Here is a 24,755-nt window from a genome sequence, read left to right on the forward strand (position 1 = left end):
TTGTGGAAGTGTTTCTTTTTGTATATCAATTGCATTTTATTTGATGGCCTTTTATTCGTTCGTTTCCCCCCCCGGTGCATCGCGTGTCCCTATGCCCAGGGCTAATGATGCCACTTGCCAGCGGCAGCAGTTACAAAGCAGGCGACCTGCCATGCCTCTCTGGCATTTGTCGTGTCGTGTCCTGGCACTGCCAAAAACCACAAAGACTAAATAAGTATGAGCTCCATTCATAATTTCGACTAAAAGATACCTAAAGTGTTTTTGTTTCTTCATTAAACGAGAGCCAGAGCAGCGCTGGCACTTCAATGTTAAACTGTTAGCGGCTGGAAGTTCACTGTTAGCCGCTGGCACTTCACTATTAACAGTTGGCACTTCTCTGTTAACAGCTGGCACTTCACTGTTAAGCTATTAGCAGCAGGCACTTCACTGTTCAGCTGTTAAGAGCTGGCACTTCACTGTAAATCTGTTAGCAGCTGGATCTTCTCTTTTAAGCTGTTAGCAGCTGGCACTCCACTGTTAAGCGGTTAACACCTGGCACTTCCCTGTTCAGCGGTTAACAGCGCTCTGTTGCCAGCTCACTCTCGCTCTCTTTTTTGCGCTCTCACAAACCACAAGGCGCTCACCATTGCGTTGCTGGCAAGCTAGATCCCGTTCCAACTTCCATTGTGATGATTTCTTCTTCCGACGGACTCATCTTGGATCTCCTGTCGCCCTATCTGTTCTTTCTTCTAACAATCACAAACCCCATATACCCCTTCGAATCCTCCATCGACTAATGGGTACACAAATGGGCTGGCTCATGCTGCGACCGCCTATCTCATGTCCTTGTTGTCGAGGCATGTCTTTAGTCATAACCCAAGCAGAGGATCCCCATGTTGTTGTTGTTTTTTTTTGTTGTGGGGGGGGGGGGGGGGGGGGGTCATGTGCATGTAATTATTTTTAGCACAAAATATGTGAATGCAAATATTGTAGGCCTCATTCTCAGGGCAGTGGTGCATATTTTATGCACTTTTGCTTTTCGCCTGACAGCAAAATTTATTTGACCGACTTATTTACCATGTTTTTTCTGTTGTTCTTAGCCCACCCCCGGCCACCCGGCCGCCCCCCGGGCCTTAAACGAGCACAGCGGCGTTGACAACAGCCGCAGGCATATTGCTCTCGAGAGCCACAGTCACACACACACACAAATATCCAACAGTTTAAACAAAACTTTTAATTACATTTCGAGGAACAGAAACAGAAACAGAAGCACAAACAGTCACTCACTCCCAAAAAAAAAAAAACAACAAAAAATCGGTGGCGCAATAATAAAATAAAAATACAAATAAAATTCCATATATGTACCAGAATTTATGCAAATTTTTGTTGGCAGCACTCGCAGAGACGCAAATGAGCAAACTTAATGGCCAACAAATCTCAATCAAAGACGCGGCCAAAAAAGGGGAAAGTGAAAATATTTGCTAAACAGCAGCCACTTTCCTTCTGCGCTGTGCTTATCCTTGGGATAAGCCATACGGTAGACGTTAAGACGCTCCAGAAGCCGAAAACTGGCACACGGCTAATGATAATTATCAAGCCAGCACACACACACACACACACACGTACCGCCATGCTTTGTAATAAATATTTGAAAATATTTCTGCGTAATTTTATTTTCCAATTTTAAGGCAAATGTGTGAAGAGCGTGTGGGTTAGCTCAAGCTTTGTGTACCCTGTATTTCTAAGAGTATAAAGGGTATGCTGCCAAAGGGGTAATATATGTAACCGGAAAGATCTATAGCCATGAAATCAATCGTACGCAAATCACAACCAAATGATAATCGGAGCCCTAGACACAACGAGCGACAACGAAGATCCCATCGGTAGAAGAACGACGAGAAACGAGCATCCCATCGCTAGGAAAACGACGAGCAGCGAAGAGGCCGTCCCAACGACGCTGAACGAAAGACGAAAATACCACGACGGTTCACAAAAAAACTTAACGAAATACAGTGAGTGTCACTGAAACTCGTACAGCAACCAAATATTCATTCTTTAGTGATTAAAACAATTTTAAAAAATGCATAAAAATATTTAAAAATTAGCCTGAGTTTATTGATATGTTTATTTCATATTCAAATAAAAAAAATAAAGAAAATTATGTAGAAAACATAAAGAAAAATATACTGCATCTTCAGATATAAAAAATCTTTTAAAAAACTAAGTTTTTAGTATATTTTTGGTCCCCTTTGGGCATTTCAGAGCATTCCAAAAAACTGGGAGTGGCAACACTGTTATATTTGTAAATTATTTAGCGCTACCTTTGCTTTAAGACATATTTTGAGGAAAAATATTGTTTACTTTAGAAATTATTAAGCAAATTGTAAATTCTCATTTGTTGTGCGATTTTCAGTGACACTCACTCTATTTATAACAAATTTATTAACTATTAAAGCTTAAATAAATCAAGAACCCCACATTATTAATAAAAAATGGTGGCTTTCCTTTGGCATCATCGAAGATCTCCCCCGTAAAGGGTATCTAGAATGCCTTACCTCCACATGCACCCTGCATATGTGTATATGGTGGTGGTGGGAAAAAGGGTTTTCACCATTCTTGGGTAACTTTTAGAGACGCACTTTCGCGCCTTTTGGCAACTTTTGCGTTTTCATTATTTTATTTAATTAGGTAAATGTATGCAAAGGCACCCAACACGTTCGAGCGCGAGTGTAGGTACGCGGGAGGGGGAGGGGGACGGGTGGGAAGGCGCAACATATGCTTTTGTAATTACAATTACTTTTAATAATGTTGCCAGCCTGTAAATGGGTAGCGGGTTTTGTGCTCATTTTCGTTCAAGGATTTGATGCCCAAAAAAGCTAAGCTTGAAAATTGGCTTTTATGGATAAAGGGGAATTTAATACTTTTGGTTTATAACTCGGCAAGAGGCTCATTAGGGATGACTAGGAAAAATGGCACAAAATTGGCGAATCTCTGTCTCGATATAAACAACCAGCAAATAGAGAAATCACCGCATAACAGAAAGCATAAAGGAGTGAAAATCAAAGAACGCCGCAAACGCACAACAAAGAAAAGCAAGAAAAGAAAAACGCTCTCCCTCTCACGCCCACGATATACGCACATTTTACGCAAGTGCATGTGCCTGCATTGAACGAAAGACAGAGAGAGAGAGAGCGATAAGATCTGTATTGTCTCACCTTAAATTGAGAGCACACTTGGACTTAGAGAGAGCGTGGACTCATTTTGGCCTCTCTTCTTCACTGCGCCGCTTGCATATGGGTGTGGGAAAGGGATAGAACTTGGCGCCTTTTTTGCACATTTTTCACAAACACAAAAAAAATCACCTCATGTGACCAAATGGAAATAAAAACGGGGCTCCGTTGAGCCCGTTTATAACGGCACATACAAAAAATATGAATTTATGGATAAAACAATAAGATATTTATCAAATTCTTATTTTACACTTCACTTTGACTTTTCCTTAGCCGATCAGCCTTTTTTTATGAAACTTTTTCTTCTGTGGCGACCGCGCACTTGGCACGGACACAGTTTCTTGCAAACACAATTGTTTTTCGATTTAATTTATACATATTTAATCACTACACTTCCCTGGACAGCTGCACGACACTTTTTCTCATTTAATTAACCGAATTTACCCGCTTTTCAGGGAGCCGACTGCGAAGCGCACTGAAAAAACAAAACAAATGGCGGCGTGCTGGAAGCTGGGAGAGAGAGCGTAAAGTAGAGAGAGCGGCGTAGGTGGCTCTCGCTCATTCCATTCTCATTCCATAACGGTGACTACCAGGAAAGCCTAGTTTTGGGTAAAGGTAGTGGGTTTTTTGTAATTCGAGCAACATTTGCCGCTGAACAAACAATAAAAAGGAATTGCGTCTGGTTTTGATTTTGTTCACCCTTAGAATGGAGCTGTATATAAAGAAAAGCGTGGGTCCAGTGGCTTTAGTCAAACGATCAACATGAATGCCACCGGTTTATTTTTGCTAATGGGACTGGCTTTGTGCCTGGAACTATTCCTCTTGGGACCTACGAGCTGTGCTCCCCTGTCCGAAGAGCTGGAAGCGCCTTCGCCGATCAAGGAGATAGGCGGCTTAGCGGCGTTTGCCTATTCCCGCAAAAAACTGCCCAAGAAACAAGGCCAGAAAAACCTTATAATGCCTCGTTCGAAAAATATGACACGGGTAAGAATGTAACGCCTATGTAAATCTGTATGAATGTAAATCTTTCACCTGATTATCAGCGCCAGCGTATGGAATATGCCGACAACTGCGAGCCGCTGGGAATGGTGTGCAAATTTGCCGAACAGTGCTGCACCAGAGTATGTATGGTGGCCACAAAGCGGTGTTCCTACGTCGGAAATTCATAGGAATATATGTACATATTTTGTTGTTAGCCATTAATCCATAGATTATAGCCAGAGGTGGAGCAGTTAACTAAATCCCTTTTATTGTACGTTGTTTGCAATGCCCACTGTATCACATTGTCATCTACATATGTACATCCATACATGTATGTATATACATACATATATTTGCTTGCTCACGGCAGCAGCCCTTGCAGCCGCTATCTCGATCTGTCGAGCTTTGGTTAAGCTTCGCTTGCATTAGCACACGTCTGTCCTTCGATAGTTGCATATCGTCGTGGAAAAGCTCTTCGATCCGACACCGTCTTGAATCTGACCCCGTCTTCAATCTGGCCCCGTCTTGAATCGAGCTATCAAACACACAATAAAGTTCGCACATTCTTAAATGAACAATCACCAACTAAATATATACATACATTTTTGTGATGAATAATACAACAGCTGTTGAAGTTGATTTGTTATATCGCATCCCAGTTACATATGTATACCTTATTGGCCTTTATATACTAATATTTTATGTACTGAATGGAATTCAAACCAGCTTAGAAAACATCTGTACATTTATTTCAAAGGGTTGGCCATGAATTTCTCAGAGTCCCCTACGCACCTGGAAACTTGGAAACTGCTGTGTTGTTGTTGGCTCCAAAATGGTGGTGTATATAAAGGCTACATATTCAAAAGCTCTCGCATGTGGCGCTAAAGTCGCTCATTTTCCTTCTCTTTCCCTCTACATGTATATTTACATGTAGAATGCCCATGAATGCGATGTAGATACTATGTATGTATATTACGTTGTAGTGTCAGGTAGATACGAAGTAATAGACATGCATACTTTTCGGTATTTGTTGAGGCAAAAATTGAACCGACGGTATATAATGGTATATTTTGTCAATTTCATCAAACTATTAAATTTTCTTTTCAACTTTATATAAAAATCCAATAAAAGCAAGTATTTAGAATAGGCCAGTCAAGTAGAAAATTGATTAATCAATCGTATAAAACTATGTGGGCATGGCTAAATGTTCTATATAGCTAGTAATATTCGACGGAATAAAGAAATTGAACAATTGGAACGATACTCGTTTGTTTATGCTACTGTTGTATGAGCAAAAGTGCCTTGTGCGTCTGCCTAGAGTGGCTTTAATTGATAGTATGTCCTGGTGTCACAGCGCACTCCCCAAAAACAGCCGCTGTTCCACGGCTATTCCGTGCTTTCCACCTTCTTCGTTGCAGTTGCGATGCCGAAACGACCAGCGGCGCCCTTTGGTGCAGTTGTGGCCCACTACTCCCTGCCTCAGCCCCCAGAAACGAATTTAATGTGCTGAAGTTCTGAAAAATCATCCTACCATATGAGATGTCTGTTACCTTGATTCTCTAAAGGACATTCTCAACAATATTCTGCTTAGACATAGGAATAACATTTCCAATTTCTTTTCGTAATACTTTTTTGCATGTTTATTAATATTTTTTATTGATTTTTGTATTTTTATACAATGTTTTGTTTTTGTTTTGTTTCTGTTGTTGTTGTTGTTTAATACATAATTATACTCCCGCATATCCCGCATTTGGTGATACTTTTTGAAAATCTATAATATGTGTGTGTGTGTGTGTGTTGAACCGCTCCGCACATAATACATAATAGTATATATAGTATATAAGAAATAGCTATACAATTAAGGATAGAAAAGTGTTTTGCTCTGCTCTGTTCTGTTCTGTTCTTACAAATTAGTTTGATGTCTTCCAGCAGTTAAATACAAAATTATATTTATGTCATAGAGATAGAGTGGTTACAGCGGTTAGAGCGCATAGATAGATAGGCTTTAAATAGTTACAAATGAAAGTAAGTGGTAAGTTTAATAGTAATCAATATATCGTACAATTTGAAATCACTTTGAGCGCAGCAAAGGGCTCGTTTCGTCTCGGCATAAAATAAAAGTCACGCAACCAAAAAATACTTGAGCCTGCGATTAAATCATAAATCAAGCTAAAGGCCGTCCGCAAATCCTCGATTATGTATTGTTCTATTGCATCCCGATGTATGCCTTTTTTGGCTGCTGGTCGATTATTTGCTATACGTATAGGCTGCCATTTTATAGAAAATATTTTATACAATTTCTTTATGTATTATGTATTCGCGTATCTTTTGAGTAGCTACTGTGGGGGGTTGGGGGGAAAAGCGTCTATGTATACATATGTTTATGTATATGCTTGTGTCTGTCTGTGTGTGTGTATATACATCAAAATATTTGTTTACGCGTACTTGGCATATGTATAGATTTTCAGTAGAAAATGAAAAATTCAGCTACTTTCCCGCAACAAAAAATATCAATATCAATCTGGAGGTACCTTAGTACTAGCACTGTCGGACCTTTCAATCTTCCCCTCGCTGCCCCTCCATCTCCCCATCTCCAACTCTCCTCTATATATCACTTTCCAGGGGTTTTAAGCAGTAGAGCCGCACGCACACAAAGCCTTAGTCTAGAATTTTACAATGTTTCATTGCGGTTTTTGTTTTTGTTGATTATGTTTTTTTGTTGTTGAGTAATCGCTGACTAATTGGGGTATGACTGGACCTGGTGTGGACGCTCAACGCACTCGCGAGGTGGGTCTGCAACAAAGGAAAGATTAGCATCTTGTGGCATGACTTTCTACACACATTACTCACCTGGGCGATGGGGCAGCTCCCGCCTGACGCTTTGGTGTATTGGGCGCCGTGACTGCCACTCGATTGGTGGGCGTGCGCGCCCTGACTGCTGCTGGGGGTGTGTGTGTCGGGGTGCCCGCCAGGCTGTACCGCTTCGGTTGCACTATGCGACTCGGGGATCGTGTGCTGCTGCCGCCGGCCTTGCCTGACCCATTGGCGGCATCCTGCTGGGCGCTGCTTAGTCTATTCAAACGCGGGGAGGACAAAAGAGACAGAGTTTTGTTGTGGCTTTTAGTGACAGTCTTGGGTGTTGTGGAGGGACTACTGGCCACCGCAGGGGCCGCTGTGCGCGTCGATGTGGGTGTGGAACTTCTGTATTAAAACGTAAAATCATGCAAAAAACGGATAAGAAACGAAAAGAAATCAAAAGTGCAAAAGAATCCTTTGAGACGAGCCTTTGAGTACTAACCTTCCTGCTGGATAGCTGACTGGTCGGGGTATCCTTGATCTTGGCGCCGAATTGGAGCCCGTCGAATTGGTGGATGTGGGCGTGGAGCCGCCACTCTTGGTCGCCGCCTCGCTGGCCAGCTCCTTGAGCATGCTCGAGTCTTTGCTCATCAGTTCCCATTGTATCTGCAGCCGCTTGAAGCGATTGCTCTCGATCTTCCGCTGCTCGAGCACGTCGAGGGTCTCGCGCCGCTGCAGGGCGGCCGCCATGGAAATGTTGGGCGAATTGGGCGGCGTCGAGAAGCGCTTGGCATCCCCAGCGAGGGCCGCCGTCAAGGTGGCCGCCTCATCGGTGAACGACACCTTCTTCTGCTGGCTGAGCACGCGACTCACCTCCTTCTTGAGGGCAGCCGCATCGTATTGCACCTGCTCGCCGGATGTCTCCAGAATGGAGGCAATCTCCGCATAATACTTCAGTTCGGAGCGTGGCAGGCTGGCCAGGAAGTTCTCGGCCCGTGCCCGGGCGTCCAGATCCTTGCGGGAGAGGCGCTGCTTCACGGCCGGTGCCTGGACCTGTGCCTGGCTATGCTCCTCCTCCTCGAACACATCGGCCAGCTCATCGGTGGAGCCCAGGGCGTAGTTGTAGGGCGGCTCCTGCAGGCTGCGTCGCTTCTCCAGCTTGGACATCTTCTGCGTCTGCTGGCCGCCCTCGATCATGGAATTGCGCTTGGTCCGTGCCTGGGCAGAGTTTGCCTTGCGCAAGATGCTCCTCGGCATGGGCTGCGGCGGCGTCGTGTGCTGCTGCTGCTGCTGCTGATCGTACTGGTAGACATACATTTGCTTGAGCGGATCCGCATCGGCGTCCAGCTCGGAGTCGGTTAGCAGCGTGGAAGAGCCCCGATAGCCGGAGCTGGGCGGCTGGCTGGACCCCGAGCTGGAGCCCTCGTCCAGCAGCGGCTGGGTGTGGCCCGTCTGCGTCTGCTGGAAGTACTTGGCACAATCGCAGATGTGTGTGCGGTTCCTGCGCAACGGCGGCGACATACAGAACAGCGGTCGCTGGGCGAGATCCGCATCCAGTTGTCGTACCAGCTGCTTCACCTCGGGAATGTGCTGCAGCCGCCGGCGATACTCCACCGGCAACAGGGTGGCCAGCGACTGCCAGTCGGCTATGTGCTTGTAGTCCAGCGTCTTGAGGAGCTCGTCCTCGTTGAGGCTCTGCCGGCTGCTGCAGCTGTTGCTGCTGCGCTGCTTCTTGAGCGATCCGCTGCTGCTGGCGGCTCCGTCCAGCGTCATCTTGTAGTTGAACGGCGAGAAGATCACGTCCGGGGTGGCCGCCGTGGTCTTTACAAAGCCCAAGTCGGGCAGCGCATAGTTCGGATAGATCACGTAGATGGGCGCCTGCCGCTGCTCCCCCAGGTTGTTCAGCTTCTCCAGGAAGGAGGGCGGCACGCATCGGTATCTCTCGCTCAGGCTGCTCCGGGTGGTGCTCAACGAACCGCAGGATGTCTGCATGGAGCGTGTTATCATCTCCGAACTGGAGGCACAGGACAGGGGGCGCGTGGACGCCGCCTCGGCGCCTGCTCGTCGCGGCACCTGCGTCAACTGCTCCTCGGTGCTGGCCTCCGACGACATCTGGCTGGCCGTCGAGGTCTGGGCTGCCGCCAGCTGATAGAGCTGTGGATTCCGCAACGGCATACTGCGGCGCCGATGGGCCGGCGAATTGGTGGCCGTCAGCGAGCCCGTGGAACTCGAGCTGGCCGCATCGTCATAGAACACCGCCTCGGAACGAGCGCGCAGCTGTCGCTGCTTGGGGGGCGTCTGTTGATCCGCATAGTGGTGGTGCTCCTCCTCCTCCTCGTCGTGACGACTGACCGCCGAACCCTTGCCCGAGTCGTTCATGCTCTTCTTGCGCAGACGCTGCTCCAGCGAGCCACTGCTCGAGCTGGCCGCATCGCTGGAGGGCCAACAGCCCGACGAGACATCCATACAGGTGTGTGCGCTGGCCTGGGCCATTAGCGGCTCCTCGTGGCCGCTGCTGGTGCTCTTCTGTTTGATGAAGAGCTTGACTAGATTGAAGGCCGGCGGATTGGAGGAGTTGCCCGAGGACACAGACCCCGAACAGAAGTTCTGACTCTCGTGGGAGCAACTGCAGCGATGATGCTTGTGACGGTGCTGCTGTTGCTGTTGCTGCTGCTGTTGCTGCTGCTGCAGCTCTGCCTGCTGTTGCAGTCTCTCCGATATGGAAACGCTTATGGATATGGGCATCTGGCACATGGGCAGCAGATTTCTCGATCGCGACTTGCACGACTCCATCGTCGAGGTGCTGATCGCCTGCGAGACATTCAAAGGTGCTCCCTGATCCACTCGCTGTGACTGTGGCTGTTGCTGCTGCTCCTCCTGCTCTGGCCTTGGCACTGCCTCTTCGCTCTGCAGATTCGGCAGACTGCTGCTCTTCCTGACGCTGCACTGCGGCAGATGTCGCGTGATGGTAATGGTCTCCGTGTTGTTGTTGCCCGACGGATATCTGCGTGCGGGCGAAACCAGAAACAACGAGCGTCTTTAGACGAGCGCATGGAAAATACAATTGAGTTTTTGTTGGCGGATTACAGGTAGGAAAGGAAGGAAGAATTGGTCGCCGGCTGGCGTCTAGAACGTCGGGAGTTTCCCGTTTATGAATGAGGTTTTGGTTTTCCTCAAGGATTAACTTCTAGGCCTGCGCCAGAGACACACAAAAACCCAAACAAAAATACCCCTTGACTGTGGAAATCTCCCCCAATTGTGGGGCATTCCGACAGACAGCAAATGAAACTAAATTAAACTCAATTGATGTGACCCCAGAGCTGGTCATACATCCGCCCTGTCAACGACTAGCGACTGCCCTCCCCTCTCTCTAGCTGGTACCAATCCTTCCTTGAGGCTTGTGTGCGTGTCGCGTGTGTCGTGTGGACCTACCGCTGCAGTTTGGCCGTGGCTCCTGCCGCTCCTGTTGCGCCCTTGGGCGACATGGTTGGACCCAGGGGCTGAAAGGCCTGGGCCGAGCGTGACATCGATACCTCCAGGGCCTTGTTGCGCTTCACAATATCCTCCAGATTGCTGTGCAAATTGATGCAGTTCTGTTTGCTCCTCCTCATGGCCATGTCATTGGGTTCTACGGAAAGTTCTAGGCTTTTTTAATTGGTTCTTCTCTGGGAAAACGATCTACTCACCATAGAAACTCTCGTCCGAGTAGAGTACGCTGCCCTCGAAGGCTATGGTATAGTTGTCCTTGTTGCAGGTGAGTATTATCTCGCCCTCATCGGGATACGCGTCCATGTCCAGCGAGTCCACGGAGATGTGCGACTCGCGGACGGGCGAGAACAGCAGCTCGGACTTGCAGAACGAGTTGTCGATCAACTCGTTGGTGGATGTCGTCGATGTCTGCGACATCATGTTGTGCGGCATCATCATCATTGTGTTGTTGCTGTTGCTGCTGTGCTCTAGCTGCTGCTGCTGCTGTTGCAAGTGCTGCTGCTGCTGCTGGTGTAGCAGCGACTGTTGCAGTCGACTATTCGCACCGCCCAGACTCTTGCAGTAGGCCGGCAGCTGTGACAACAGCGAATGTATGTCCTCGGCACGAAAGCTCTCCATATCGACCTCGGCCAGATTGGCGTCCAGATTCTTGGCCAGATCCTCGTAGTAGATGAGATCCCCCATGGCATTGTAGGAGGCCGAAAGGGAGCTGAGAACACTGCGCTGCATGCCGCTGCAGCCATCCCGATAGCCGTAGTCGAGGAACCACTGATAATCGGAATTGTCGTGAGTAAAGTCGTGCGAGGAGGCCAGCGAGCAGTTGCCACCGCCACCGTTAGAGTCCCGTATACCACCACCACCACCACCACCGCCACCACAAAGCGTTGCACCTACCCCAAGTTGTTGCTGTTGCTGTTGCTGATCGCTGCCACTCCTGCCCCCGGGCGTTGTGGCATTGCTGTTGTAGTCCGATTCCGGTGTGGCTGCCATCTTGCCCCACACGTTATGGTTGTTGTTGTTGTTGTTGTTGTTGCAACGCTGATTCGTATCGTTGTCGCAGCCAAAGAGCAGGCTGCTGCTGCTGTTGCTGTCGAGAAAGAGGCTGCTGCTGCCGCCGTCGCCACCGCCGAGGCTGCCACCACCACCGCCGCCGCCGCCGCTCACCTGCTCATTCAGTATTAAGCTGCGCAAAGCGTTGTTGTACCGATCCAGATTGCTCAGGACAATGGCCACATTCTGCTTGAGGCTCTCCTCGCTCAGTTCGTCCTTGGTGTCGTACTCCTCATCGCTGCCGCTGCCGCTGCCGCCGCCGCCGCCGCCACCCAGCGACTGCAATTGCTGTTGCTGGCAGTGTTGCAGATGTTGCTGCTGCAGCAGGCGATCGGTCAGCTGTTGCTGGTAGCGTTTACCCGCCGTATTGCCGGTGGGACTATTGAGGGGATTCCTATAGCCGAGCGGGGAATGTGGCGACGATCCTAGGCCAATGTGGGCAGCCGTGTTGCCGTTCTGTTGCTGGCCTTGGGGCAGGGTCTGCTGAAGAAACTGCTGCTGCTGTTGTTGCTGTTGGGCAAAGCGTTGAAGCGGTTGAGGATGATGATGATGCGGCTTGGGATTAGTCTGGTGAATGGGTGAATTCTGGAGCGGTTTCTGCTGAGATGCGGAGATGAAATGCGGTTGCTTGTGATCGTTGTTGGTTGAGAATTCGGTCATGCCACGTCGAAGTTTCAAGTTTCCTGCAAGAGAAAGAGAAAGGGAATTCCAGGCATTAGTACAGATCCACTATCCCATTAGCCCTGACACTGAATTGCCACTCCCCCCCAGCTAATGATCTGCTTGGCCATAAAACCTGACAGCGGCAGGGCCACGTTTCAATTAGTTTTTACGATCCCCAGGACTAGTCTAGCAAATGGTTAGCCATCGTTCGGATCTTATGGAGAAGTTGTAAAAATTATATTTATATGTCTGAGAGATTTTTACGAGTCGCCGGGTGCCAGGCACCGCCGTCGAAAATGTCACAAACTTGCCGACACATGCCACATGCCACATGCAAGCTGCAACCCCCAAAAGGCAATTAAAGGTACGCGAAGTTATTGCATGTCCAAAGATGGTTACTTTTCTCCCCTGCCGTGCCCCCATTTGCCGCATTTCAATCGATTGCTCCACGGCCCCAGCCGAATTTACATTTAAAATTAACTCGAAAAACAGATCCAATAAACAACTGGGGATCATCGGAGAGGGAGGAGCACCACCCAGCAAGTGCAGACATGAAAGATCTTTCCCTTCTTTCGACAAGTGGCAAAGCTGTCTCTCCAGCCCCACCCCCACCCCCGTCCCTGCTCTTCTCTGCTCTGCCCCATCATTCATTCCAAATCTCCCCCCAAACACACACAAAAAATATGAAATGACTTTCCATTTCATATTTGGGCCACAAATAAAAACTTTTAATGCATTTTGTGTGTAGATAAAAGAATGCAGATACATACAATATACACAAGCATACAGATGTACATATAAATATATACAGAATATATATAGTACAGTCCAACCTCCATATAACGAATCTCGGGGCACATTCTAGGGAAATTTCTTTAAATAAAATTCTTTGTTTTTAAGTTTATTTTGCCTTGAAACAAATCGTTTTCCTTCTCAACAAAGACTTTCAGGTCATTAAGGCAAAGAAATACATATATTTTCAGGCACATTTCACTTCGGGACTTCCCCAAATACGCTTCTACTTTTGTTTTGGTAGTAAAGCACAAGCAAAAATATGGCTCTCCTCCGCCAAACGGCGCGCACATTGCATGACGAAAAGTGTGTGTGAGAGCGAGACGGAAAGTGAGCCACGTGCCTGGCTGGGTTTTGCTTGATCTGTTTCTACTGGCTATAATAATAATCCGATCTGAACCAGATCTGGCAATCTAGTAGATATGGTCTTTATCTATGATTGTGTATCTTCAAAATTGTGGAAGCGAGTTATGGGGGCGAAATTTGGAACTACAGTGACATATCACAGAACTCTGGTTACAAATTGTCGTTGCTGTAGCTCTCATAGTCTCTGAGCACTACAAGCTCATAGGGATGGACGGACAGACAGACAGACATGGCTCTATTGATGTTGATCAAGAATATATATACCTAATAAGGTCGGAAAGGCTTCCTTCTGGACCTTACACACATCCATTTTGTACCACAAATCTAGGATATCGAATCGTGTATAAAGAAGTCCATTATAGGTAGATCAAAGTCGCATGAGGAGTCGAATTATGTGTACAGAAAAAAGGCCTAATAAAGAAATATTCCCCATAAAGAAAGTTGTTATAAGGAGAGCAAAACCTTCTAAAAATGGTACAAAAATTGCATGGTTCTGAAAACTTCGTTGCATGGAAGTTCGTTATGGCGAAGCTCGACTGTAGTGGGCATATATTGCATATTGTAGCTGTCTGCTGAGAGAGGGCAATGGCCATATGCCTGGAGCCACTTGACTCTCCATTAAACTTAATTGAAAATTACAAAAGCCACGTCTCGAGATGTCCCCAGAGCCAGTGCAACGCCAAATGTTGACTATGCTTTTTGCTGTGGCAAATGTTTAATCAAACTGGAACATATTTCCATTATAATAAGATGTTATATAGAAAATTGTTTCATTTGGGATAAACAATGGAAGGAGACGTGGGTTCTGAGGGTGCAACAATCCTCTAAGCGCTTCGTTTGGACGAATGAACAGCCCATCATTGTAAGGACTGATTTGGTGGTTAATTTTGGGTATGAGGAGAGCTCTTTCAAGTATAGTGCACCTGTCATTGCCCTCAGGGCCCTCGCTCGGGACTTTCTTTAAATCTAACATAAATCTAAGACTTAAATACATTCGCACCTTGACCTAGCATCGGATTACTGTTGCGATTGTTAATATTGTTGTTTAGATAGTCATGATCAATGTTGCTGTTGTCCAGATATCGTTGTTGCTGCTGCTGCAGCTGCTGTTGTTGCTGTTGCATCTGCTGTTGCTGTTGCTGCATTCTTTGCTGCCTCAAATACTGTTGATTGCAGGTCAAACCCGCTGTGGTTGTGGTGTGTTTGGCTGGCACACCCTGGTCCCTCAGTTGCTGCTGCAGGCGACGCCGTTGCAGTAGTTGTTGCTGCAACAGTTGCAATTGCTGCTGCTGCATGCGCTGATAGAAGCGTATCTGTTCTAGTTGCTGCGGTGTCACACCCAAATGTTGTTGTTGGTGTTGCAAATGTTGCTGTTGCTGCCTCTGATGTTGCTGTTGCTGCCGCTGGTGCTGCTGCTGCTGCTGTGGTGCATAGTAGTTCTCTTTGGAGGAGCTATTGCTGTCACAGCCGCTGCTGGTGCTGCTGCTGCTGTTGCTGTTGCTGTTGCTCTGGTTGCTGGTGGCAACATGTTGCCAGCAGGCCGCCGTCGCCGCATTGCCATTGGCATCGCTGTGCGCCATGTTGCTGCCGTGCTGGCAATCGATGCCGGCCCTGGAGCAGGCCGCACAGCGTTTGGAAATGTCTACGAATCGCATGATGAAGGCCAACAAGAGCAACAACATTTAGTTGCCGCCGTTGCCGGTGGATTTATTTCTGGTCTCTGGACCAACGCAGTGACGCTCGATGCTGCTGTTGCCAGATTCTGCTGCTTCTGATGATTTTCCTTATTTTTTTTTTGGTTATTTTTGGATATTGGCTTTGGTGATTTTTTAAGGGTTCAAAACTCCATTGATTGGTTACACATTTTGTTGGTATTTGCTGCTGCTGCTGCACTTTTCATTTTGATTTCTTTTGTTGTTTTTTCTTTCCACCGCTCTATTTATAAAAGTTTTTTCCTTCTATACGACATATGTGTTTGAAAAATTATATATATATATATAGATCTGTGTGCTGTACATTGGAAAAAGTTTTCCCCAAATAATTTACGAGTTTTCTGCGGAGTTTCGAAAATATCTAAAATTATCTTTTTGATAATAAACAAAGCTCGGGCGGGATTTATGGCCGCTGCAACCTGAAAACAAGCCTGTCTTTTGGGCCAAATTAACTGCATTCAGGCCGCGTTTAGAGGCTCGTTAGGAGCCGGCCTCGAGGCGGAGGTGCCCCGTGGCACCTAATTTATGCGCATAAATTTCCGGCCAAAGGAAATGTCAGGATGCCAGGGCCTTGGGGGCCCCGGGGTTTTAAATGTTGTCTAAATTTAAGATTTCTTTTCGACCGAATTTGTTAGCCAAGTTCAACAACTGCCTGAATGTGTCATCATAATGTTTGCTATTGAAATCTATCTTGTCGCTTGCCAACAAGACAGAGTGCCAGGTGTTCCACATAATATAGAAGAAATATGTGGCATAGTTGATGATTGACATCACCAAAGAGGTGGTCTTTGAGCATCTCTGGGGCTGAGGAAAAGTGCAATTTGGTTGCAAGAAACAACAGAAAGAAAAACCCCTTTGGACACGCCCAAAACAGATGGCTTCGATGGCAAGACTTTCAGACAAAGAGCCACAGTCGGGGTTTGGGGGCTTGAGGCAGGAGGCAAAGTCCTGTGGGGTGCTTGGGGCAAGAGTCGCAGTCCTGGTGGGTGCTTGGGACAGGAGTCGCAGTCCTGTGGGGTGCTTGAGGCAGGAATCGTAGTCTTGGGTGGTGCTTGGGGCAGGAATCGTAGTCCTGGCGGGGGCTTGGAGCAGGAATCGTAGTCCTGTGGGGTGCTTGGGGTAGGAATCGTAGTCCTGGGGGGTTCTTGGTGGCAGATACAACCGTATAAATGCGCAATAGTGGAAAAATACCCCAATATCGGAAAGAGAAAGTCCCTGCCACACAGCAACACCAACAAGAAACAACGTGAGCCCGGCATCGAGGAGTGCTCAGGCGCACCAAGGACCTGCTGCCGCTGGCAATCAGCCAAGGAGAACCCCCTCTTGCATCCCCCCTCTAAATACACTTAAAGAAAAGAAAAACATTCACGTGGCACCGCCCCCATCCACCGATAAGCATGCGGCATGTGGCACGTTGCATTTGTGCAACTCTTTTGGATTTCTCTTGGCACCTTGCAGCAGCAAATAAACAGTGCGTGCGGCAAGCGGCATGCGGCAAGTACAGTTTTCCCCCCAGTGCTTGAACTTTATTTCCCGGCTGTTTGTTTAGGTGTTTTCCTCAGGAAGAGAGAAGGACGCAACCTGACGTCAGCTTCTGGCACTGGCTGTGGCTGTGGCTGTGGCACTGGCTCCGTTCTGGCTTCTAGTTCAACGCACTTGTTGGCCTACATTGGTAATGGAAAATGCCTAGAAAACAGAGCCCACAATTAAATGAGCCAGCGAAAGGAAAAATGTATCTACAGAAGCACTCGCATTCGCATTCGCACTGGCTGTGGCTGTGGCACTTGCCGCTGCACCGCTGCACTGTCGATGTTGCTGTTGCAAATGCAATGGCAATTACGAAATCATCAAACGCATGTGTGCATGTCGATGCGGAAGTCGAAGAAGAAAAGGTCAAAGCTATTTTCAAAAAAGCTACTGAAAACAGATCCAAAGATACAGTAGCTGCCACTGCAAGATACAGTAGCTACAACTGCCAGATACATTAGCTACAACTGCCAGATACAGTAGCTTTCGGTGAGCATAGATACTATAGCTACGGTGGGGCAAGGGGGGAGATACATAAGCTACAGAAAGACTGAGATAGAGATACAGATACTATTCCTAGGCAAAGGCAGAGATACATTAGAAGAAGCCTGAGGAGAATGTTGAGATACAGCAGCTACTGCCAGGGAGAAGCAGAGGCAGAGATACAGTAGCTACCAATGGAAGATACAATGGGTTTTGGCAGGCAAAGATACATTAGCTACCACTGGAAGATACAATGGGTTTTGGCAGGCAGAGATACAGTGGCTTTCGCTGGAAGATACAGTGGCTTTTGGCAGGCAAAGATACAATGGCTATTACGATACAGATAGGTACAATAGATACTTCAAGGTGTAAATATTCAAAAGCAAGCTAAGATACAGATACAAATACTATAAAACCCACCCCAGGCTCACTCGCTTTACTCACTCGAGCCGATATGAGTAGAATATCATAAAAAGGGTAAAAACTTTTTTATATACGAAATGGGGGCTAATATTACAAGAATACTCAGATACAGATACAGATACAGGCCACTGTCTGATAGAGAAAGATTCAAAGATACCATTGCTAGTGCAGGGTGGATGCAGAGATACAGTAGCTACTGTGAAGCGGAGATACATTTTGTATATCAAGACATGTGCTTAGATACAGATACAAACACTATTGCCAGGCATATGCCGATCAGGAGATCAGGAGAATTCTCAGAGATACAGTAGCCACTGCCAGATTCAAAGATGCAGTATCTACTGCCAGATTCAGAGGTACAGTAGCCAGTAGCCAGATGCAAAGATACAGTATCTACTGCCAGATTCAGGGATACAGTAGCCACTGCTTAGTGGATATCTGGAGATACAGAAGCTTCTACAACGAAGGTTATGGGGAGATACAATAGCTAAATCAAAGCACACATTGAAATACTGTATCTACTATGGAGAAGAGCATCTAGATACAGTAAAAGCATCCTTGTATTTAGTAGCTACTCGAAATAGAATCAAAAACAACAGAAGAGCTGCTATTTTCTTGACGGCATTCTCTTATCAGCCTGTCAAATGCTCCGATTTGGCGTGAATAAACCCGTTTGGCATGCCCTATTACTTTTCACCTGAATATAGCGATAAGATAAGGCTACTTTTTGTGTGCAATCTTTGCGGGGGCACCGAGCCCAGCCCGATGCACAGTGCCACTGACTAGAGATGATCTCATTTCCTACTGCAGAAAACTCGTAAAAAAAAAACACACTATTATGTGTCGCCTGTTTGCTGAAAACAACCAATTTACCCATCCAATTTATAGTATTAGATAATCCAAATATTTGTGGTGTTCAAAGAGCATTCCCTTTGTCGCTTTGTTCGTTTAAAGATACACTGAGGCACAGACACAGAGGCACAGATACACAGATACACAGTGAGCGAGATACATATACGAATGCACTTGAGATAGTGGCCAATCTGTGGCGGATAATTCACTCAGGCATGGCTGCTGGCCCACGCACAATTAGTGCGGCTTCGATTTGGCTAAAGTATCTACAAGATTTCACACGATAGGCGGGCCAATGAGCGCGTAAACAAATTAAACGAAATGAAAATAATATACATATAAAAAAGGTCTCTATTTTCACAATCCACACGACGACGTAGACGACGATGCTCCGCACATTTTCACAGTTGCACAAGCCCAAGGAGACTGACTGACTGACGGGGAAAAAAAAGCGAGCGAGCGAGCCGACGACGGACGACGGACGACAACGGCAGCAACAAAGCAGCAGCGAGGCAACGACTACAAAGCGACGAGACTCTCCGGGTCTGGCTATGTGTGTGGTGTGGCGTGGTGTGGGGATAGGGCGCCGCCTCCCCCAGTATCTTCGGGTTGTATCTGTGAGCGAACCGAAAACGCACGAACTACGGGTACGGGTACGGGTACGGCTACGCCGTAGCCGTAGCCATAGCCTCGCATCGGAATACATTATACAATGTGCAGTCAAGATTTAACCCCAAAAAAAAAAAAAAAGAAGAAAGAAATGCTCGAGGGAAAAGTGAAAACGAGAGCGTACATAAGCGACAAACTTCATGGATACGCTGGCGGAGGAACAAGTGCAGTGTGGCTGTGTGTGCGCCTCATGCTGAGAGCGGTAGAGGCACGAGAGAGCCAAAGAGCTTTTAGACGAGACTTTTGATAGGAGATGGAAGATGATAGAATATACTTCTGATGGAAGATATATGTAATGGAAGATACTTTTGATGGAAGATACTTCTGTTGGAAGATAGTTCTGATAGAAGAAACTTGTAATGGAAGATGCTTCTGATTAAAGATACTTCTGATGGAAGATCATTTCTAAGGGAAGATACCTCGGATGAAAGATACTTCTGATAGAATATACTTCTGATGGAAGATACTTCTGATAGAAGATACTAGTAATGAAAGATACTTTTGATAAAAGATACTTCTGATGGAAGATACTTCTGATGGAAGATTCTTCTCATAGAAGTCACTTATGGTGGAAGATACTTCTGATAAAAAGATACTTTTGATGGAGGATACTTGTGATAGAAGATACTTCTGATGGAAGATACTTGTAGTGGAAGATACTTTTGATAAAAGATACTCCTGATGGAAGATTCTTCTCATAGAAGTCGCTTCTGGTGGAAGATACTTCTGATGGAAGATACTTCTGATAAAAGATACTTCTGTTGGAAGATTCTTCTCATAGAAGTCACTTCTGGTGGAAGATACTTCTGATAAAAGATACTTTTGATAGAGGATACTTGTGATAGAAGATACCTGTGATGGAAGATACTTGTAATGAAAGATACTTCTGATGGAAGATTCTTCTCATAGAAGTCACTTCTGATGGAAGACACTTCCAATGGAAGATCATTTCGGATGAAAGATACTTCTGATGGAAGATACTTCTGATAAAAGATACTTCTGTTGGAAGATTCTTCTCATAGAAGTCACTTATGGTGGAAGATACTTCTGATAAAAAGATACTTTTGATGGAGGATACTTGTGATAGAAGATACTTCTGATGGAAGATCATTTTTGATGGAAGATAACTCTGATAAAAGATACTTCTGTTGGAAGATACTCCTCATAGAAGACACTTCTGATGGAAGATCTTTCTAGTGGGAGATACTTCTGATGGATGATAATTTCTGATAGATCCATCTAATTGAAGATATTTCTGATATAAGATACTTCGGATACCAGAAACGTCTCACAAAAGATACTTTTGATGGAAGATACTACTCAAACAAGTTTTAAAATTAATTCTTTTAATCGAATTTGTTTTATTTAGTGTTCAATAAATCATTTGCCATGCTTTTACCATAAAAGATACTTTTCCAGAGAGCAGCAAAGTGCCGCAGATCATTCAGTTAGAACCAACGAGCTTAGCAGAGAGCACAGATATTATCATAAATCAAATATATACGAATACCAGCCACCGAACGACCATCTGGAAATGAAATCAACTGCAGATTTTGATTTATTCCCCAAGACTAATGAAGCAACTCGAGTGGAAAAGCAAGTGTGTACTCTGTCCGGAGGCAAACAAACACACCCGTCGAATCCCACAAGAGAGATCATCCGCACACTCGAAACTCTTCGAGGGTGGCAAAGGGAAAGATCTGTAGGGCTTCCGGCTTGGGAAGATCGAGTTCCATCGAGCCACCATCTTCGAGGGAGGGTGTGCACGTGCCGCAACAAACATCTGCCCCGACCTGAATGCCACTTGAAACCCAACACCAAAACATAAAATTATATCACAGTTGCCCCTCGATATTCGAGGGGGGGCGATAAAGGCACAAGTGCCTCATTAACAATTACAAGCAGACGATCGATCGGCCAGTCGATAGAGCGTGCAACATTTTTCCAATAAAACTATTAAAAATGCACATAAATTGTAGTTCCCTTTTTCCATTTTCGGAAATCTGTTTCGAATACAATGGAGCTGTGTATTAAATATGCACCCCACCCTGTGGCGGGGGACCCCTAGATTTTCACTCTTTCCAGACCAAAACTCATTCATCCAAGTGCTCTGCTTTACTGAATAAACAACAAACAAAACCGGAGACAACAATTGGCTTGTTTACACGTAGATACGTACGAGTATCTGCGAGATACACATATCATATATTTTTGCAAGCTCTGGCTTTTATTTTTCAATTAATTATTGTCGGTTTCAGACAGAGGAAGAGAGAGTGTGTGGGCGTTGAAGCCGAGTCGCCTGCTCTCATAATCCATAAATTTCAAATACCAAACAGAACAGCAAAGATCGTATAAAGAGAGAGGGAGAGATCTATAAAAGTGCATGAGAACCACTCAGAAACAGAGAGAGAGATAGAGAGAGATACAGCTATCGTTCAGAGCCACGGAGAGATACAGATACCGGACAGAACCAGGGAAAGATACAGCTACCGTTTAGAACCCAGGGAGAGATACAACTACCAGGCAGAACCCAGGGAGAGATACAGCTTCCAGGCAGAACCAGGGAAAGATACAGCTACCGTTTAGAACCCAGAGAGGGAGAGATACATCTACCGTTCAGAGCCCAGAGAGAGATACAGCTATCGTTCAGAACCCAAGGAGAGATACAGCTTCCAGGCAGATCCATAGAGAGATACAGATACCAAACAGAACCAGGGAGAGATACAGCTACCGTTGAGAACCCAGAGAGGGAGAGATACATCTACCGTTCAGAACCCAGGGCATACTTTTAGGTGGCGCCATAAAATGTCATTCAGTTATTGATTGGACTCTGAGTTTTAATTTAATTTAGTTTTATTTTTGCCAATGCAGTCACAGGAATGACTCATCTTTGGAGCCACCCCCCACCAGTCGGACTCGAATTAGCATTAAATCCACTCCCGACCTCCCACATCTTAATAGTCGCGCCACAAAAATAAAGTCGCCAAAGTAAACAAAAAACAAAGGCAGCGTCGGTTCTTTGCCTTGGCGGTGGGTCCATCTCCAGAAACGAGAGGTTGCACTTTGCTGCCTCCTGGGGCAAGGGGCACATCCCATCGCATCCCATGCTGCGCGAATATTTCTGCGCATAACCAAAGACGCAATAAAGAGATGACGCCGAGGAGGTGGGAGGGAGGGCTCTACAAATTTGTAAAACATTCAAAGGTTTCAGGTTACTTTTTTTTTTTTGTCTCGAGTAATTTATCATTTTCCCCAACGCAACGACAGCAAAATATTATTGAAGAACATTTAATGACATATTTAATTTCCTAACAGGCCGTAATTATGTCAGGGGCCGAACACAAAAGAAAGGGGGGCTGGGGGGGAGGGAAGGGGAACGGGTGCAGGCCACATGTGGCAAACGAGCTAATTAAAGACTTCGGGACGACTGTCGTTTTGTTTACTCAGACGCGGGAGAGGCTTCAGTTTTCCCATCCAGAGGGGAGTCCCAGGAGCAGGGGGCACCCGTGGCCCATATGAGATTTTAATGTTTTATTTATAAATATTTTTTGTTGTGGAAAATCTGCTTAAAGAACAGAGAAATTGGTTACAGATACTACTTAGCTTTTTGGGCAGAAAATAAGTCTAGATTTTGGGATACCCTTGATGGTACATCTTTACCATTGGAAGACTTTAGAAGAAGTTATGAATAGAATGGAATATGGTTCCTGCTTTTGGTCTCCTCATTACCAAAAATATCTACAAGATACGCTCGATTCAGTCCAAAAACGCGGTCTTAATTGTGACCCCTCTAGACATCTTCCTTCTTATGAGAGTCGTCTTAAGTATTAACATCCACTCTCTGGAAAGCCTTAGGATCTCCCATGGCATTCTTTTTCTCTACAAACTTCTCTCTGGTGATGTCGAATCCACTGTCCACATCAGTCTCACTGTCTCACGCCCACTATATCTTTCTAAATACTCTGCCGATTAATCATTCCGTACCCTTTGTCCTAAGGATGGTTCTTAACCCATTATTGTCGATCCATATCCAGCCTTATATATTTATATACATTCCCTGGCCAAAGATACTCCTTCTCTTCCTCGATTTTACATCTTTGCAAGAACAGATCCACATTTGATAAACTTTTGTGAGAAAACGTTAGTACCTATATGATATTTATTCCATTATGATCCATTATTGACGATCCATATCCACCTTTATATATTTATATCCATTCTATAGCCTTCTCTTCCCTGATTTATTATAGCAGATCATCTTTTGATGAACTTTTGTTAAAAAACGATGGTATTTAATCCATTATGATCCCTAAATTTCGTTCTCTATCAACCTTAATATATGTATACCCATTCGGTGGTCAAAGATCATCGTCTTTTCTCGATTTTACAAGAGCAGATCAACATTTGATGAACTTTAGTGAGAAAACGATAGTCTCTGTATGATATTTATCCCACTATGATCCATTATAGTCGATCTATATCCACCTTAATATATGTATATTCATTCTTTAGCCAAAGATACTACCTTTAATTCCCTGATTTACTATAGCAGATCACCTTTTGACGAACTTTTGTTAGAAAACGATGGTATTTAATCCATTATGATCCCTAAATTTCGTTCTCTATCAACCTTAATATATGTATGTCCATTCGATGGTCAAAGATCACCGTCTTTTCATCTATTTTACAAGAACAGATCAACATTTGATGAACTTCTGGGAGAAAACGATAGTATCTATATGACATTTATACCATTATAATCCAGTATTGTCGATCTATATCCACTTTAATGTATGTATATCCATTCTTTAGCCAAAGATACTACCTTTGGTTCCTTGATTTATTATAGCAGATCACCTTTTGACGAACTTTTGTTAGAAAACGATGGTATTTAATCCATTATGATCCCTAAATTTCGGTCTCTATTCACCTTAATATATGTATATCCACTCTATACTCAAAAACACTTGCGTTTCTCCATTGCCAGCATCTTCTCAAGCGCCCATTCCGTCCATATTGACAATTTCACAATCTGTGCCCCAGAAAAGCAGCAACCATATGTTTGGTGCGAGGAAAAAGGAAATGTTGCAACATGCCCTGACAACCGCACAGCGACATGTTCCTGCTGTGTTGCCGCCAGCGACAATATGTCAAATGTCGACTGGTATTTGGTCTCAGATCTCCCTCCGAATGGGAGAGATGAAACCGAAAACAAGCCAAAGCAAATACCAGGCATATTTCGATGTCGTGGCACGGGGGTTTTTCCTCTTTGCCACAAAAGTGAAAGTAGAAATCATGCGTAATTATGGCTCGCCATAAAATGCGGAATAGTCTAGCCGGACCATAAGATAAAACCGATCGATCAAGTGCGCCACAAGGCCTCCCCCCCCACCCCTCCAACCAAAGCCTACGCAGCCATCAAATGCGTGCAACTGCCACACGCTTCCAGTTCGATCCGTTCCGCCTCTCCGCTGTCTGGTGGCGGTTGTCAATGGCGTTTAACGCTTGTCTCCATCGTACAAATTGGTAAATCTTTCCAATGACATGCCACAGGGAAATACAGAGAGTGGATGGGAGAAAATTCAACTAAAGAGAAGCGAATTTTGTATGCCCTATAGGGGAGATGGGAGATGGTTTTTATGGCGGTAATTGTCTATGGGTTTTGTGGTGGAGTGGTAGATATTTCAGCTAGATGATGGGCAGTAGAATAAGAGACTCTTTAGGAGAGAGCAAGTCATAATAA

General features: G+C 45.5%; 2 protein-coding genes across 6 annotated transcripts in view; one reads left to right on the forward strand and one right to left on the reverse strand.

The window, feature by feature from the left end:
• The first annotated feature begins 3,976 nt into the window (after window positions 1-3,976).
• On the forward strand, window positions 3,977-4,780 carry LOC6587386. The gene is made up of 2 exons (XM_002012702.2): window positions 3,977-4,193; window positions 4,253-4,780. The coding sequence occupies exons 1-2, from the start codon at window positions 3,999-4,001 to the stop codon at window positions 4,376-4,378; spliced, it is 321 nt and encodes a 106-aa protein (XP_002012738.2). The 5' UTR covers window positions 3,977-3,998; the 3' UTR covers window positions 4,379-4,780.
• A 1,795-nt stretch (window positions 4,781-6,575) lies between these two features.
• The window catches only part of LOC6587791 (probable serine/threonine-protein kinase DDB_G0282963), a 28,855-nt gene continuing 10,675 nt past the window's right edge, over window positions 6,576-24,755 (reverse strand). Inside the window, exons 1-7 of one of the 5 annotated variants that reach the window (XM_026984114.1) lie at window positions 14,347-15,123; window positions 11,370-12,208; window positions 10,673-11,243; window positions 10,419-10,614; window positions 7,489-10,023; window positions 7,041-7,391; window positions 6,576-6,983 (exon numbers count right to left, since the gene is read on the reverse strand). In XM_026984114.1, the coding sequence (XP_026839915.1) occupies window positions 6,962-6,983; window positions 7,041-7,391; window positions 7,489-10,023; window positions 10,419-10,614; window positions 10,673-11,243; window positions 11,370-12,208; window positions 14,347-15,028 (5,196 nt within the window). In that variant the 5' untranslated portion in view covers window positions 15,029-15,123 and the 3' untranslated portion in view covers window positions 6,576-6,961. Of the gene's footprint in view, window positions 6,984-7,040; window positions 7,392-7,488; window positions 10,024-10,418; window positions 10,615-10,672; window positions 12,209-14,346; window positions 15,129-24,755 lie in introns of those variants that run through there. The other 4 variants (XM_026984113.1, XM_026984115.1, XM_002012703.2 and 1 more) reach the window with 4 other exon arrangements.

Source organism: Drosophila persimilis, unplaced genomic scaffold (assembly GCF_003286085.1).
Source record: "Drosophila persimilis strain 14011-0111.01,24,50 unplaced genomic scaffold, DperRS2 tig00000000-arrow-pilon, whole genome shotgun sequence".
In the NCBI taxonomy this organism is placed as follows: Eukaryota; Metazoa; Arthropoda; class Insecta; order Diptera; family Drosophilidae; genus Drosophila; species Drosophila persimilis.

Bases quoted from the DNA above. Each gene is read 5' to 3' on its own strand.
- LOC6587386 (XM_002012702.2), top strand. From the start codon at position 3,999: ATGGGACTGGCTTTGTGCCTGGAACTATTCCTCTTGGGACCTACGAGC. The intron at 4,194-4,252 runs GTAAGAATGTAA...CCTGATTATCAG, and splicing joins GTTCGAAAAATATGACACGG to CGCCAGCGTATGGAATATGC.